General features: G+C 42.4%; 1 protein-coding gene across 2 annotated transcripts in view; it reads left to right on the top strand.

Moving 5' to 3' along the window:
• Window positions 1-16,840, top strand: part of Bcl2l13 (BCL2 like 13) — a 57,450-nt gene that overhangs the window by 24,248 nt on the left and 16,362 nt on the right. For both annotated transcript variants that reach the window (XM_021164684.3, XM_021164685.3), the window contains 4 exons: window positions 3,412-3,519; window positions 6,142-6,298; window positions 11,290-11,359; window positions 16,300-16,443. In XM_021164684.3, the coding sequence (XP_021020343.2) occupies window positions 3,412-3,519; window positions 6,142-6,298; window positions 11,290-11,359; window positions 16,300-16,443 (479 nt within the window). The remainder of the gene's footprint in view (window positions 1-3,411; window positions 3,520-6,141; window positions 6,299-11,289; window positions 11,360-16,299; window positions 16,444-16,840) is intronic.

Genomic DNA, 16,840 nt, shown 5'->3' with positions numbered 1-16,840 from the left:
TCCTTTAGGTTGTACCACAGCAGAGAGTGACAGCCCCCACTACCAAGTATTTGTCTTTCCTTAGTTCACGTTTGCCATAAGTCTTAAGAATGCGAGTGTCTCAGAGTGTTTGTAATCTGGTCAGAACAAAGTGTAAAAGCATCAGACATAGGCTAGAGTACATGTAAGTGTTTTAACTGTGTGATCCTGAAAGTCGTCTACTGAACTTCAAGCATGGGTAAGTGTGACTGAAGGCTTGGATTGTAGGGCAGTTGATAGAGTGCTTGCATAAAACCCTAGGCTTAGTCCCCACACCATGTAAAACCGGGCATGGTGACACACAAGTCAGAAGTTCAAGGTCACCCTTGACTTTATGAGCTCAAGTCCTGCCTGGGAAAGTTGAGACTCTCTCTTTTAAAAAACATCACTGAAGACTGAAGGCATGATGGAGAAGCAGACTTAAATTGGTCCTTGGAGGATAATCATCAGGACAAGGAAGGGCAGTGGGTAAAAGGTGTTCTGCTCATTGAATAGTGAAGACGTTGGCAGCAGATGCATGCTGGGCTGCTCTTTTTTACATTTCTTCTATGATTTATTTATTTTTATTTTATGTGCATTTACTCACATGTGTTTGTCTTGTGTGCATGCGTGTCTGTGTGAGGTGCTGATTACTCTGGAACTGGTGGTCCACACAGTTGAGAGTTGTCGTGTGGGTGCTGGGAATTGAACCTGGATCTTCTGGAAGAGCAGTCCATGCTCCTAACCACTGAGCCATCTCTCTGGCCCCATGCTGGATTGCTTCTTAAACACCACTCTTCACCACACATATTTGATGTGGCTTATAAGTATGCACTATGGAGCCAGGCATGATGACACATGCTCACAGTCTCAGCAACTGGAATGTGGGACAGAATGATTGTGTTGGATGCCAGTTAGGGCTATTTAGTAAGACCCAATTTCATCCCCTTCTCTCTCAAAGCAGTGTGTGATAGGTCCCAGGAGATAGCTCCATTAGTAAAGTGCCTACCATGCAAGCTGGACCCCGCACCCACGTGGTAAAAGCCAGATGCAGTGGCATTGTTCTGTAACCCCGTACTGGGGAGGCAGAGACAAGTGGATCCCTAGTACTCATTGGCTAGCTACTGTGCTCCAGTTCAGCAAAGACCCCATTTCAAAGAATAAGACGGATGGAATGGACTGAAGAAACGGCTCAGCAGTTCAGAACACTGGCCATGGCCATGCTGATGTCCACAGTCCATGCTGCCACTGGAAACCAACTGGAGGTCCTAGGCATGTGCTGATGCTGGCGACCATGTGGATGTTTGTGGTCTGTGATGTTGCTAGAAATGATGGAGAAGCCCAGGATCCAAACTCCTGATCACTATAAAGGCAAGGAAAACTACTTTCACAGTGGTGTCCATTGATGTCTGCAGACAAACCGTTGGGAAAGGACATAGAAAGTTGCTGTACCCTCCTACCCCTCCCCCCTCAAAGTAAAAGCCTAAAAAGGAAGCCATCAAAGAGAACTCTTAAAAATTGTGATAAAGGGCTGGAGAGATAGCTCAGTATTAAGAGCACTGGCTGCTCTTCCAGAGGTCCTAAGTTCAACTCTAGCAAGCACATGGTAGCTCACAACCATCTATAATGGGATCTGATGCCCTCTTCTGTCATGCATACATACATAGAGTACACACGTACACATTTATGTAATATATATTTATTTTATGTATACTTATATAAATAAATCTTAAAAACAAACACTAAACATGCCAAAAGAAATATTATGATAAGGATGTTGAAGCCTAGCTTCCCACAGTTGATGGCTTCTGCTCAGAGTACAGGTAGAAAGGACTCAGTTTTCTTTAGGGGGCTGGCCACTGGGAGTTTGACCATGCTCCAGCGAGTTTATATACAATTCAAACTGGACTTGTGTCCTGCCTCCTCTCTCTGTGTGTGTGTGTGTGTGTGTGTGTGTGTCTCACAAGGATGAGAGTGAACTTGGGAGGACTGGGAAGTGAGTGTGATTAGGGTGCGTGATGTGAAATTCCCAAGTAATCAATTAAAATACTATATTGGTAAAATACTATATTGGTAAAGAATACTGGCTACTCTTGCAAAGGACCTGGGTTCAATCTCTAGCACCACTTGGCAACTCACAACCATTTGTAACTCCAGTTATAGGGCATCCATGAGCACCAGGCATTTACATGGTACACAGAAATTCATTCAGGTAAAACCCTCATACATGTAAAATCAAATAACAAATAAATAAATGCTATAAAGCAATCGAGGAAGGCATGTGATGTCATCCTGTGTCTTCCACTTACAGATGCACACAAGTGCACGTCTGATTGCACACACACTTGTATACACCCCTGCCCTGTACACATATACAATAGAAAAACCAAGGAGTAAAAGGAGAAGTGGGAACACTGTAGATCTCCACGTTGAGAATGACCTCAAAGCTATGCTATCCATAAGGTCCTAGGCAGTCACATTAGCATTGATTCTTAGTCAGAGCCAAGAACACAGGGGTACTTGCTCCAGGAATCACTTCTCTGTCACCGGAAGCTCTAATGCTGTCATCTGAGCACAGTTCTTTAGAGGTTTTTGCTGTTTCCTAAGAGCTCTCTTGTTTATTTACTTCTGAGGCAGGATCTCACTACATATATAGTCGTGATTGGCCTAGAGTTTGTTATTATACCAGGCTGGCATCAAACTTGGCAACCTCTGCCTCCCAAATGCTGGGATCATGGGTATAAACCACTATGTCCAGCCTTTCCTAGAGGTCTGTAATATAGAGCACAGAGAGAGCGGGTAGAACCTTAGTTCCATGTGGCTCTGGATAAAGATAAGGAAAGGAGGCCTAAGTGAAACTCACTTGAAACAAGTGGCCCTCAGTATCTCGGGGCCATACGGCCCAGATAGGACCAATGCATGTTGATACCATTCTCTTCCTGTCTCCTGTGTGTTTCTGGATTCTGTTTTCTCATTTCTGGCAGAAATGCTCAGGGGTTTCTTTTCTATGGTAGACTTTACTTAGTCCTACATACTTTTATTAATTGCTGTTTCTACTGCTTTTTTTTTTTTTTTTCAGTTCTGGGGGTTAGTCGGGGTGCCTGCATTTGGGCAGATGCCCTTCCCCTGATCTGTACCTCAGCTTTGTTATGTTGCAAAAATACCTTCTAGTCTTGAGAATGAAACTGACTTGTTTTCTGACTTTCTGCTAAGTGTAAGTAGGTCTGTGTCTTGTCTGTTGGTTGGTGTTTTGAGATAGGGTATTCCTATGATGCTCAGGCTGGCTCTATAAATCCTGATCTGAAGTGACCCTCCTGCCACAGCCTCCACAAGTGACTGATGCCACTGGTTCCTAATGGTGTATCTGTCCCTCTTGCTATAGCAACCTCTCTTGTCTCCTCTTGTTTGTTTCAGGAGTTCAACTAGATGTGGCTCCCCAGTCTCTGAATCCAGAAGTTTTATTAAAACTTAAATCTGAGATTGAGGAAGAACTGAAATCCCTGGACACAGAAGTCTCTGAAGGTCTGTTCACTCTTACTTTCCTGGGCAGTGAGCGTATTCTGTTGGCTGTGCTCTATGTTCTATGGTTTGGCTGATTTAGTTTGTTTTCTTTTTTTTTTCTCCTGTTTGTTTGTTTGTTTGTTTGTTTTGAGACAGAGTTTCTCTGTAACCCTGGCTGTCCAAGAACTCTCTGTAGATCAGGCTGGCCTGAAACTCACAGAATCTGCCTACCTCTGCCTCCAGGCCAGCCTGGTGTGCAGGAGGCAGGATTAAAGACATTTACTACCACATCTGGCAGCACCTGCCACATCTGCCTCCTCCTTCTCCTCCTCCAAAGATTGATTTGTTTGTGTTCACAGGTTCATAGTGCCACATGAATCCCCACTGTGGAGCAGGCTTCACTGCCCATCAGAAATGATTTCCATACCCTAGTCACTTTTTTAAAAAAAGATTTGTTTATTTAATGTATGTGAGTACGCTGTCACTGTCTTCAGACACACCAGAAGAGGGCATTAGACCCAATTACAGATGGCTGTGAGCCACCATGCGGTGCTGGGAATTGAACTCGGGACCTCTGGAAGAACAGTCAGTGTCCTTAACCACTGAACCATCTCTCCAGCGCGCCCCCCCTCCTTTTTTTTTTTTTTTTGCCAAAATACACATTTCAAATTATACTTCATAGCCAGGCGGTGGTGGTGTATGCCTTTAATGCCAGCACTCTGGAGGCAGCTGCAGATGGTTCTCTGTTGAGTTCAAGGCCAGCCTGGTCTACAGAGTGAGTTCCACAACAGCCAGGGCTACACGGAGAAAAACCTTGTCTTGGAAAACAATAACAAAAAAGCCCCCCCTCCCCCCAAAACCAAACCAAAACAAAAGATATCTTAGTTTTGGAAGCATTGTAATTACATCATCTCCTTCTTTTCCTTTCCTCCTCCCAGCCCCTCATACGTGCCTCTCCCATACTCTCCTCAAAAGTCATGACCTCTGTTTTTTAAACTGTTGGTGTGTGTATATGTGTTCCTAAATATATAAACAACTGATAGATTGTGTTTTTATATAAGTTTCTTGTTAATTGTGAAAGAAGATGAATAAAAATGTATGAACAAAGTGGGCATGCAGGGACGTGCTCATAGTCACTCAGGAGGCAGAGGGACGGAGGTCCTTTTATGGTTGAGGCCATCCTGGGCTACACAGTAAATACAGGTGAACTACAGTGAGACAAACACTGGCAGAAAGTAAATAGATGATTGATAGATAAATGATAGATAGATAGATAGATAGATAGATAGATGGATAGATACAGAGATACGTGGATAGATAGATTTACAAATAGGCATTCATGGTGGTTTATGCCTATAATCCCAGCACTTGAGAGACTGAGGTAGGAGAATGAGTTCGAAGCCAGCCTAGGCTATATATGGAGACCTCCATCTAAAAAAACAACAATAAGAACTTCAAATTTTAGGACCTATCAATTTCTTTTTTTAAAAGATTTTATTTCTTTATTGTATGTAAGTACACTGTTAACTGTCTTCAGACACCCCAGAAGAGGGCGTCAGATCCCATTACAGATGGTTGTGAGCCACCATGTGGTTGCTGGGATTTGAACTCAGGACCTTAGGAAGAGCAGTCAGTGCTCTTAACCGCTGAGCCATCTCTCCAGCCCAGGACCTATCAATTTCGTGTTTCAGACAAGATTAGTATGTATAGTGATTATGTAATCTTTCCAAGTACCTCATAACTCTTGTTCTTAACAGTAAATACCTTAGTTTCATGGACTGTCATAAACACATACCCCTGTGCTGTGCTGTGCTGCACTTTGCTTTGCTTGCTTTCTTTCTTTCTTTCTTTTTTTTTTTTTTCCGAGACAGGGTTTCTCTGTGTAGCCCTGGCTGTCCTGGAACTCACTTTGTAGACCAGGCTAGCCTCAAACTCAGAAATCTGCCTGCCTCTGCCTCCCAAGTGTTGGATTAAAGGCATGTGCCCCCATGGCCGGCTTCCCCTGTTCTTTTCTTTTTTCTTTGTTTATTATGTTTTTTGAAATCATCTCATTGGACCCCTGGTTGACTTCAGATTCACCATTTAGCCAAGGTTGGTCATCCTGCCTCCACTTCCCTAGAATGCTACCTTGCCCAGCTTTTTGTTTGTTTGAGACAGGGTTTCTCTGACTGTCTTGGAACTCAATTTGTAGACAAGGCTAGCCTGGAATTCACAGAGATGCCTTTTCTTTCTAAGTGCTAGGATTTAAAAGTGTGTACCACCATGCTTGGCTGACTTTTTTATCTTTTATCTTATTTTATCGACACAGGTTCTTGCTGTATAGCCCAACTGGCTTTGAGCTCACAGTGTAGCCCGGGCAGGCTTCCTGCTTGAGATCCTCCAGATTGTAGGTGCACACCATTACACCTGGCTGGTAGCACAACCTTTAGTACTTTTTGTAAAACCTGCATATGGGTGTTTTGGGTGTTTAGGTCTGTGTGTACCTAGTGTCCATGGAGGCCCAGAAGAGGGCTTGGATCCCCTGGGACTGGGGACTGGGAATCCAACCTTGGTCCTCTGGAAGAGCAGCACTGCTCTTAACCACTGGCAGTCTCCAGCCCTGGTACCTCTTACTGAGTTAGGTCTGTCTTCTCTTGTCTTCAGCCTTCACCAGCACAGGCTTTGACTGTCACACCTCGCCTGTGTTTAGCCCTGCTAACCCCGAGAGCTCCATAGAAGACTGCTTGGCCCATCTTGGAGAAAGAGTGTCACAAGACCTGAAGGAGCCTTTGCAGAAAGCATTGCAGACGATCCTCAGCCAGTGAGTTGCAGTTGCTGCCGAGTGGAGTGTGCTGCTTCTAAGGCGGCTCTGGGAGTCCAGCGGTCCTGGGTTGGCTGATGGCTGAGGCTTTGCTTAGGCAGTTCTTCACTTTTCCTTCCTCTGAGCTTAAAGCATCTGCTTTGTTTTGGATGCCGGATTTGCCTGGAAGCAGGGATTTAAATATCCCAAAAAGACCTGATGGTTTTTATTGACCTGGTGAGCTGCCAGGTTTCAACAGATGCATGTACTGTGCTATAAACACAAGCCATTGCCCGGTCTCAATCGCTCTTTGCTTCTGTTTCATGTGGTGCTCATCTGTATCTAGATATGATGTCTAAGCGTTTGTGTACTGGAATGTGTAACTAGCTCATGCTGGTATTTTAGATTTCTGTATTCAGAATTGTAGCTGTATCACAGATGCTATTATCCTTTGGGCAAGTGAAAGTGCAAACAAGCTAACATAGAACCCCTTCACCCATGGTACGTCTCAAAAGCCAACTTCCCCCGATTTTTCAATGAGAATCTTTGAGGAATTAGTAATGAATCATAGGATTAGTATGAGTTGATAAAGATGGGTCACTTAGGAAGAAATTTATTCCTCACCAAAAAGGCTGAAATTCAGACGTCAAATCACTGTTGTAGTAAGGACAGTCCTTACTCTCTCATGTAGCCAGAGTTGGCCGTGTTTTTTCAGGAAGCAATTGGGCTTTACTTCTGCATATTCTGGTAAAATGAGCAAATATAAAATTTATAATTATACTTAGTGAAATGAAGCCATAGTTGAATTTTCTATCTCAGACACAAGCTTAAAAAAATGTAGAAAGGACAATCTGAGTGACCAGGAAATAAGACGTACGTAGGAACTTTGGGGTCACAGCGTGGCTTCCTGAAGTGTTCAGCAGAGTGTTGTTCCTGAGCCCCATGTGCCCTGAGGAGGAGAAGGCCGGATTCAGCAGGGCTCACTAAGATTCTCTGGCCTTAAATGTTCATATATTATATATATTGAGATTACAAGTTTACAAGTTCTATTTTGTGTGTGTGTGTGTTTGTCTTTTTTGAGTCAGAGTCTCACCAAATTTACAGAGGTTCATGTACCTTTTCCTCCTAAATACTGATTAAAGGCATGTGCCACCACCATGCCTGGCCTTTAAGATTTATTTTTATTTATCTATATGTTGATGTCTAGAAGGTCGGAAAAAGGCACTGAGTTCCCTGGACTGAGTTACAGACCCCAGTGTAGGTGCTTGGGAACCAAACAGGAGCAGGAAGTTCTCTTAATCTTAGCTGCTGAGTTCTCTCTCCAGCCCCGTCTATGCAAATCATCTCATTCTTCATATGTCAGTTTCTTCATTTGTTAATTGTAATTTGGCTGCGATATTACCAACTCCAATGAACAGAATGGTATGGTTTCAGACAGGGTCTTTCTCTCACTATCCTGGAACTCATAGAGATTCACCTTACCTCTGCCTTCCAAGTGATTGGGTTAAAGGTTTGGGCCACTGTGCCCTGAGTTTGTTCTTACTTTTAGACAAAGCTGATTTAGATGAATAGTTACCTTTCCCAAACCCTGAATAGTGAGAATTATCTTCAAAGTTTGTTGCATAGCAAGTAAAATTTGTTCAGAAGTCTACTTTTGAAAAATTTAAACCCTGATACTAATGCCTTAGAAACAGTGCAGTTAATGTACAGGTTGAAGGCAGTTTCTTAAAGTGGAAATGCCTCCTTCAAATGTTTTTGCTAAAGTGGGGAAATAATCTTGAATTCTTTATGTGAAATACCTTTGATTTCTAAAGGTACCCCTTTCTTCTCTGCTATATTCTAAGAGCTCATTAGGGGAAGCCTGGTTAGTCAGCCACTTGCTTCTCTATATATTAAAATAGAAATGTTTTAACCTGCTATATGTCCCATGTGCATGCATGTGCGTACATATAATGTTGTGTTTTTATTTGTTTGTTTTTGTTTGTTTGTTTGTTTCGTTTTTTGAGACAGGGATTCTCTGTGTAGCCCTGGCTGTCCTGGAACTCACTCTGTAGATCAGGCTTGCCTCGAACTCAGAAATCCACCTGCCTCTGCCTCCCAAGTGCTGGGATTAAAGACGTGTGCCACCACTGCCTGGCCATATAATGTTTTAAATCCTGTTTCATTCTGAAGGATGATAAAGTATGTAGCCTGATAGCCAACCTCCCCTAAGGACTTCAGTGACCCACAGCAGCCCCAACAGTTCAGGGCAGGAAGGACAGGGACTGATGGCCACAGTAAAGCTTCAGGGAGACATAGGGAGGTGGATGGTATAGGAGCTGCTGAAGCCTGAGTTTTACAGGATTCTCTTATCTAATCCCAAAGCCCCAAATCTTAAAGCCCAAGACCTGTAAAGGCACCCGAGGCACTAGTGAGAATGGTGTCACAAGTTAGAACCCTGGTGTGTGATCCTCCCTTCACAGCACCGTAGCAGTGAGGTGATGCTGACCTGTACCTGAATGGTACCTGTGTCATCAGAGCTGTTCCTGAGGTCTTTAGACCAGTGCTGTTCAGTAGATACGGTACATGTCACATGAAGATAAAACATGGCGTTGGTGAAAATTTTAATATATTTTAAATCAGTATAGTTAAATATTTTAAAAACTCAAAAATTATTAGTGAGGTATTTCACATTCTTTTTTTAATTGGATATTTTCTTTATTTACATTTCAAATGTCATCCCCTTTCCTGGTTTCCCCTCCGAAAAACACCCTCCCCCATCCCTCCCTCCCCTGCTCACCAACCTACCCACTCCCGCTTCCTGGCCCTGGCATTCCCCCAAACTGGGGCATAGAGCCTTCATAGGACAAAGGGCCTCTCCTCCCATAGATGTCCGACTGGGAGCCATGAGTCCCATCATGTGTGCTCTTTGGTTGGTGGTTTAGTCACTGGGAGCTCTGCGGGGATACTGGCTAGTTCATATTGTTGTTCCTCCTATGGGGCTGCAAACCCCTTCAGCTCCTTGAGTCCTTTCTCTAGCTCCTCCATTGGAGACCCTGTGCTCAGTCCAATGGATGGCTGCGAGCATCCACCTCTGTATTTGTCAGGCACTGGCAGAGCCTCTCAGGAGGGAGCTCTATCAGGCTCCTGTCAGCAAGCACTTGCTGGCATCCACATTCCTTTTTTATTCTTACTGACTCTTTGAAAGCTAGTGTATGTTAATGTTTTAAGCATAATAGCCACATGGCAAATTTTTTTTTTTAGCTATGTGTGACATCTGGACATTTTTGTGATGTATATAAAAACCCTTGACTGAATCCTTGAATCCTTGAAATGGAAGTAGTGTGCTGGTGGGGCCGGATCCAGCTGGGTGTTCACCAGGCATGGCTTTGGGATTTGTAGTCTCTTAGCTTTTTCTAACTTTAGCTTCCTAAGTGATACTATATGATGTAATGCAAAATATCAACAGGAAAAGTATCCAACCTTAGCTCCTAGGCCACTGATAAGCAGTAGCTGCTGCTGTCTGATGCATCCGTCAGCTGAGGGAATCACACACTAACGTGATCAGAACAAACAAGCTTAACAAGTATCCTCTCACCTTTTAATTTATTTCTTATCTATTTATTTATGTTGCTTTTGAGGCAGGGTCTCTCTACATCACTCTGGCTGTCCTGGAGCTTACTCTGTAGACCAGGCTGGCCTTGAAATCTCAGAGTTCTGCCTGTCTCTGCCTCTGGAGTGCTGAGACTAACGGTGTATACCACTACACCTGGCTTCCACTTAAAAAAACCAAGTCTGTTAGTACTTTACTCCAGATGGGAAGGATAATTTTATTTTCCAAGCTGTTGTTGCATTCACATTAATTGGTACCATGGTTTTTTGTTTGTTTTAATTTTATAAAGGAAAGGAAACAGTGCTTAAAGTTCTTTAACAAATTTTAGTGAGACTTGTGGTTTCTTACTGTAATTCAGGGCTTGATCTGATTAGGACTAATATGCAGGTAATAAGATATGCTCATTTTTCTGCACACCATGGTTTTTGTCTGACTGTGTTTTTTGAGATAGACTCTTGCTGTATAGCCCTAACTGGTTTGGGATTCACTGTGTAGCCCAGGCTAGCATATTACTCAGCTTCTTCAGTGCTCAGATTATAGCGTGGGTCACTAGACCAGGCCTCTTCAAGATTTTATATCAGACTCCAAGTAAAAGATAGGGCAGACTTACCACGTCTATTCTCGCTCTCCATGGTCTCAGTTTCAAAAAGTCGCTCATGACCTACCTATTAGTTTTTAGCATTTATACTCCCCCACCCCCACCCTGTTTTTTTGTTTTTTGTTTTTTTTGAGTCAAGGTTTCTTTGTGTAACTCTGGCTGTCTTGGAACTCATTCTATAGACCAGGCTGGACTTAAACTCAGAGCTCAGGCTGCCTCAACCTCCTGAGTACTGGCATTACAGATGTTCGATACCACTCCAGGCTTACACTTTTGCCTTAAAAAAAAAAGGGACCAGATTGTGTTTTTATTTAGCTGACTTAAGTTTTACTTGCTACTGTTTGAGTCTATATCTGTAATCCAGGCATTTATCTACAATGTTGAAGTCTTACCAGATAAATTCCAAATAATTATGAAGTAATGGCTAGAGCCGGGCAGTGGTGGCACATGCCTTTAATCCCAGCACTTGGGAGGCAGAGGCAGGCGGATTTCTGAGTTCGAGGCCAGCCTGGTCTACAAAGTGAGTTCCAGGACAGCCAGAGCTACACAGAGAAACCCTGTCTCGGAAAAAAAAAAAATGAAGTAATGGCTAGGATGCATATTTATCTTCCTATGCCATAATGACCTCCCCAGCAATACAGAGAATGTTTTGGGAAGAAACACATACCAAATATTAAAAACTTGGGGGTGAGGGGAAGCAATGTGTTGAACAATCCTTGTCATATTAGCAAAAAGTTCAGCTATACAATAATGTCTGTATATTTATTCATCTGAAATTTTAGTCCTTTTCTGTGACACAGACTTTTAACAAAATGTCCACAGGCCAGTGACATATGAGGCATATCGTGAATGCACAGTGGAGACTGCAGTCCATGCCAGCGGATGGAATAAGGTACTCACCACATTATCTCTGCTTTGACAAAATGTTAGTGCAATAGTAAGGTATAGAAAGAATTGTCTCACACACACACACACCATAGAACTGTTAGCACTAGTGCATAAATCCAAACTCTGTTAAGTGGATAGTTTTCCTTTATTTTTAATGAAATGCTGCAAGGTTCTATGGTGTCTCAACGTATGTGCTCCATAGTATGCTGTCCTCCTTTTCTCTGCTCCTTGAGTTTCCCATCATTTCTCTATTCCTCTGTATTAAACCTGACATTTGTCTCGTTAACATGGGATGTTCATCTAATAGATAACCTCTTCTGGTTGTTTTCAAAGTTTTGCACCATTGTGTTTCATAGTTCATATAATAGCATATCTTATGCCACATATCATTTAATTATTCCAAACTCTTTGAAGAATGCACAGTGAATTTTATTGCCCTATTTTGGGCCAGGAAAGGGGTGGGATACCCTGTTGACCTAGTATGGAACCTGGGATTTTGTGCAGGCCAGGCAAGAATTCTACTAATGAACTACACCCCCAGCACAACCAGCTTTTGTTCTGTTATGTATTTACTTAAGTTGATGAGTCTTCCGGAAAGGGTTAAATAACTTGTGTAAGATCTCTTGAGTAGCAGCCAGTTAAGATCTGCTGGCTCTAGCCTTTCCACTGTGTCATGATTATCCGTTGTCTTAAACTGTGCTGCCTGCTTGTTACTTCGCAAAGGCAGGGTGTGGAGAGACACTGAAGACGTGTAGCCTGTCTCTTGAGCCAGCTCCTCTTCATATCTGCATCTTTCCTTGGTGGATGTCCAATGGTCTCCAGTGTCCCAGAGTCTCCATTGCAATGGTGGCTTCACTTTTTCACCATCACACAATAGCCTCTCAGAGCCTCTTTCATTTGTATGGCCTCAGCAGACATTGAACAAGAGTTCATGAAGCTTTCAATCTTGCATCTTTCCTGCCTGTAAAGCCTGCACCATGTGGATGCTGCTGCCACGTTCTGCTGCCAGCTCAGAATGGAGCCTGGCACCTTGGACCACAGATACAGCAGTGTGTCTGCCAAGACCATTGTTTTGGGGCAGGGAACCCCTTAAACTGTATTCTTAGGTCAAGCTCTCTCCTTTCAAACAAATAAGCCTTTTCATAAATTCGTGTCCTGAATTTAAGGGGTCTTGCCCTCTAGGGCAGAGCAGGAAGTTGGTCTTTAAGAATTACAACTTGCCGGGCGCACGCCTTTAATCCCAGCACTCGGGAGGCAGAGGCAGGCGGATTTCTGAGTTCGAGGCCAGCCTGGTCTACAAAGTGAGTGCCAGGACAGCCAGGGCTACACAGAGAAACCCTGTCTCGAAAAAACCAAAAAAAAAAAGAATTACAACTTGTCTTCCGCATACTTTACATTTGTTTATGTACATTGTTTTCATTGCCAAACTGCACTTTTTTTTAATGTCTTTCTGCCCCATTCTCTGTCAGGGAATTTAATAAATGTATGGATAAAGGCAAGGCAGTAGAAGTCATCCTATCTGGGTCTTAGACTAAAGGTTCGTAGACATTCCAATTCCATTACAAGAAGTTTTAAGGAAAACCTATTCCACATGAAGAATCTATTGCCCCATGAGGAAATTACTTAGAATAAAAGTTAAAAAGCAAGCATTTCTTTTACCATTAAAAAATTAAAAATGTAGAGTACTAAAAACAATTGGGTTTTAGATTATATAGAGCACTTGTGGAGTATAGATGAGTTGTAGAAGTAACTTAGCTTCTCGTGTTTCTGTTCTTTGAAACAGTATTTTATTTAGACCATATTAACCTCAGGCTAACTATGTGGCCAGGGATGAGGTTGAACTTCTAAGCCTCCAGTTATTAACATGTAATCCTCCGGTTTACAAGCTTGAACCACCACCATCTAGTTTTATGTGTTGCTTCATGGATGCTAAGCTAATACTCTACCAACTGAGCTACATTTTACCCCTGCTTAGAAGTAGCTCTTGATGCTTCTTGTATAGGAAAGTAAGTTTAAGTATATAAACATGATCTGCATTGTGCTTACAAACTAGTACTCCTAAGCTGGGCAGAGTGATAGGTCTGTAATGCCAGCAATTGGGAAGTAGAGGCAAGGAGTCAGGACTGTCCTCACTATGTGATGGGCCAGCCTGGGCTACATGAGACTTGTCTCAAACAAAACAAAGAAATATAAATAAAATACAAATAAAAGCAAGTGGGTCTGAAGGTCCATTAAGAAAAGCTTGTCAGATGAGTAAGCCTGGTGTGGCGTGGCAGTCCTTTAATAATTCCGACGAGCTGGCTGTGGTGGTGCACATGCAATCCTAATTCTTGGGAGGTATGCGTAGGAAGACCAGTCATTTAAAGCGAGCCTCAGCTGCATGAGGTCCCCTCTTATGCAAAGCAAAACAGGGGTGGCAGAATGGCTCAGGGGTAAGAGTGCTTTCCACCTAGCCTAATGGCCTGAGTTTGACCTGGGACCCACATGGTGGAAGGAGAGCATGGACTCTTCAGCATTGCCCTCTGACCTTAACGTACGTGGTGCACTCACAGCCTGCCCCTCCCCAAACAATAAATACATGTCATTTTTAAAAATCAGAATGTGAGGAATGAAAGAGGAGGATATGAATCATGTCTGCTAAGACACGTATCAGCAAGAATGTATCAGCCAAAGAGAAAGTGCTCATGCCATAAAATGAAGCGTCTGTAATCTGGTTACTGCCATGCACGATTAACTAGAACAGCAACGAAAACTCAGATGAGGAAAGCGAGCAGGCTGGGTGATGAGCAGACAGATTACTCACCGACTGACGCTTTGGTGAATAGCGGGACTGTGATCAGAGATGACAGTGATGGGCGTGGAAGAGGTTTTCACACTCACACTCAGTTATTATGTATAAAATGACATTGCTGTTTTTGATTCATATGGAGGAGGTAATTTGTAACAGATGAAATGTTATTTTATGTAGTGGCTCATAAAATAAAGATAAGATGTTTGCAATTCATTTCCCCAGTAGATAATGGGAACTTAAGCATTTCCAGTCTCAAAATGTAACACATTTATGGAATATTATAGGACGTTTGGATGCTTTGCAGTATAGGACATCCCAGGCTTTTGCAGTTGCTCAAGCCGTCCTTCAGTGCTCCTGTTACTGCTCCAGGCACAGCACTGGGGCTAGATACACAGCCATTCTGTGTTTGTTTTAGACAGCTTCATGTGCTTTCTTATGTAAAAGGCTGCTTCTTCTTCATAGCCCTTAGTCCATTAGTGGTAAGAAAAGCCCTTTGTCCAGTAATATATTTTGAGCTGGAGTTCTTTGAGAATGTCAAAAATGAAGATGTGTGTTGCATTCTTCCACTCAGACTTCAAAGTAAATTCCCTCTAGGCTGCTTTTCCTGAAGTAAAAGCTAAAGGATATTAGTGTGAAACATGGACTCATTTTAAAAGTTTATTTTCTTTTGAGGAAATACTTTGTCATTCCGTTATTTCCTTGATAATCTAGTAGCAAGGAACTGAAATTGGTTTATTTCCTCGTGCATTCCTTCCTAGGTCATGGAGAGACTTTGATGTTTGAGACAGGAGCCTGCATGCAGATGGCTACCTGATAGTGGTCACTTTGCCCTCTCCCTCCTGTCTCTTTTCCTCTTCTCCCCATCTCCGGCTTTCTAAGTTATGATGTTAGTGAGTGAACCAGGGCCTCTGCCACTCTGCATTCCCAGGGTTTGTTGTTGTTGTTTGTTGTTTTGAAAGGAAGCAATGGCTAGTTTCTGTTGTGAATTTCGATTATTTTAAGGTTTTTTGTTGTTGTTGTTTTTGGTTTTTGAGACAGGGTTTCTCTGTGTAGCCCTGGCTCACTCCTGGAGCTCACTCTGTAGACCAGGCTGGCCTCGAACTCAGAAATCCGTCTGCCTCTGCCTCCCGAGTGCTGGGATTAAAGGCCTGCGCCACCACGCCCAGCTTATTTTAAGTATTGAGCCATAGGGTTATTAAGCATAATTTATAATACCTCTCCTTGTATTTGACTTTGGATGATTTTCATGACGTAGCTCATAGCTTTAAAAGTTATTCTTTAAAAAAAGAAAGAAAGAAAGAAAGAAAAAAAAACAAAAAAAAAAAAGTTATTCTTTAGCTAGCTGTGATTCTTCACACCTGTAACCTCAGCTCTCAGAAGACAAAGGCAAAGCATTGCCACACGTGTGACGCCATCCCTGCTGACAGCAAGACGCCTGTCTTGTAAGCAGCAGCCATGAAAAGTCCCTACCAGTTTTTTTGTTTTTTTGTAAGTCCTTGTTTTAAACTAGGTGATAAAAGCATTTGTTCCCAAAACTTAGGAGGCAGAGCGAGATGGATCTCTTGAGTTTGAGGTGAGCCTGGCTTACGGAGTGAGCACCAGGACAGCCAGGGTTACAGAGAGAAGAAACCTTGTCTCAAAAAATAGTCAGGAATACTAGAATCAAAGATGAAACCTTTCCTTCACGCTCAGTGAGCGCTTTACTAGTTTCTTGTATATTTTTTTTTCCAGAGACACTGTAAGTCACATGTATGTATGTGTGTATGTATATGTGTGTGCAGACGTACATTTTGGTAGTTGATGAGTGAACAAGAACAATCTATCTCTTTTTAATAGCTAGGGTGGCTACAGTTTTAGATTACTTTTTGTTGACTTAGTATGCTTTATAATTATAATTAATTATTGTGTGACTTTCTGTATATTATGTCTTAAACATGTTTATTTTTATATAATCACTTTTACTGCCCCCTCTTATATGAAATTCACATATAATAGTCTGAAAAATTCTAGCAAGAGTTGATGTTCTATCATAATAGTAAGGATAAAATAACCATAATCATGTGTCTTTATTAAAATTTTCACTGGTTGAACATAAAATTAGTTGTAAGAATTTCAAATTTTATGTGTTTTGTGTTTTTACCTTTGCATTGAAGCTTTTGGTGCCTCTAGTTTTGCTACAACACCTGCTTTTGGAATTGACGCGCCGTGGTCAAGAGCCTTTGCGTATGCTGCTCCAGTTCGGTGTGATGTACCTGGAGGAGCACGCCTCAGAGTTCATCATTCAGCAAGGTGGCTGGGTATGGCTACTTCAGTCTTTTCTTTAGAATCATTAAGCCTGTGTTTAAAAGTTTTAAATATATTTTATTTGCTGGGGGATCAAACCCATAGTCTTGGTCACAGTGGGCAAGTGTCCTACTGATAACTTGCATCCCTCGCCAGGCCTTTCGTGTTTACCTTTTAAATGGTGTAGCTCTACTTTAGTACTGCATGACAAGCAAGGACGGCTGCTCATACCATTGTAAGTTAGTAGGGTTTTACTTAAGGAAGTAGATTGGTATGTGGTGCTTTTAAATAGTTGTTAGTCATAAAATATTTCATGATAACAACAACAAAACATAGTTAACAAACCATCTCATATCTATCAGAGAATAACTATGAGATGAAGGCTGTCCATGCCTGCAGCGGCTTGAGGTT

The sequence above is a fragment of the Mus caroli genome, unplaced genomic scaffold (assembly GCF_978045245.1).
Source record: "Mus caroli unplaced genomic scaffold, Mus_caroli_1 scaffold_7, whole genome shotgun sequence".
In the NCBI taxonomy this organism is placed as follows: Eukaryota; Metazoa; Chordata; class Mammalia; order Rodentia; family Muridae; genus Mus; species Mus caroli.
Note: the sequence above shows the minus strand (reverse complement) of the source record. Positions and strands in the feature narration are given on the sequence as shown.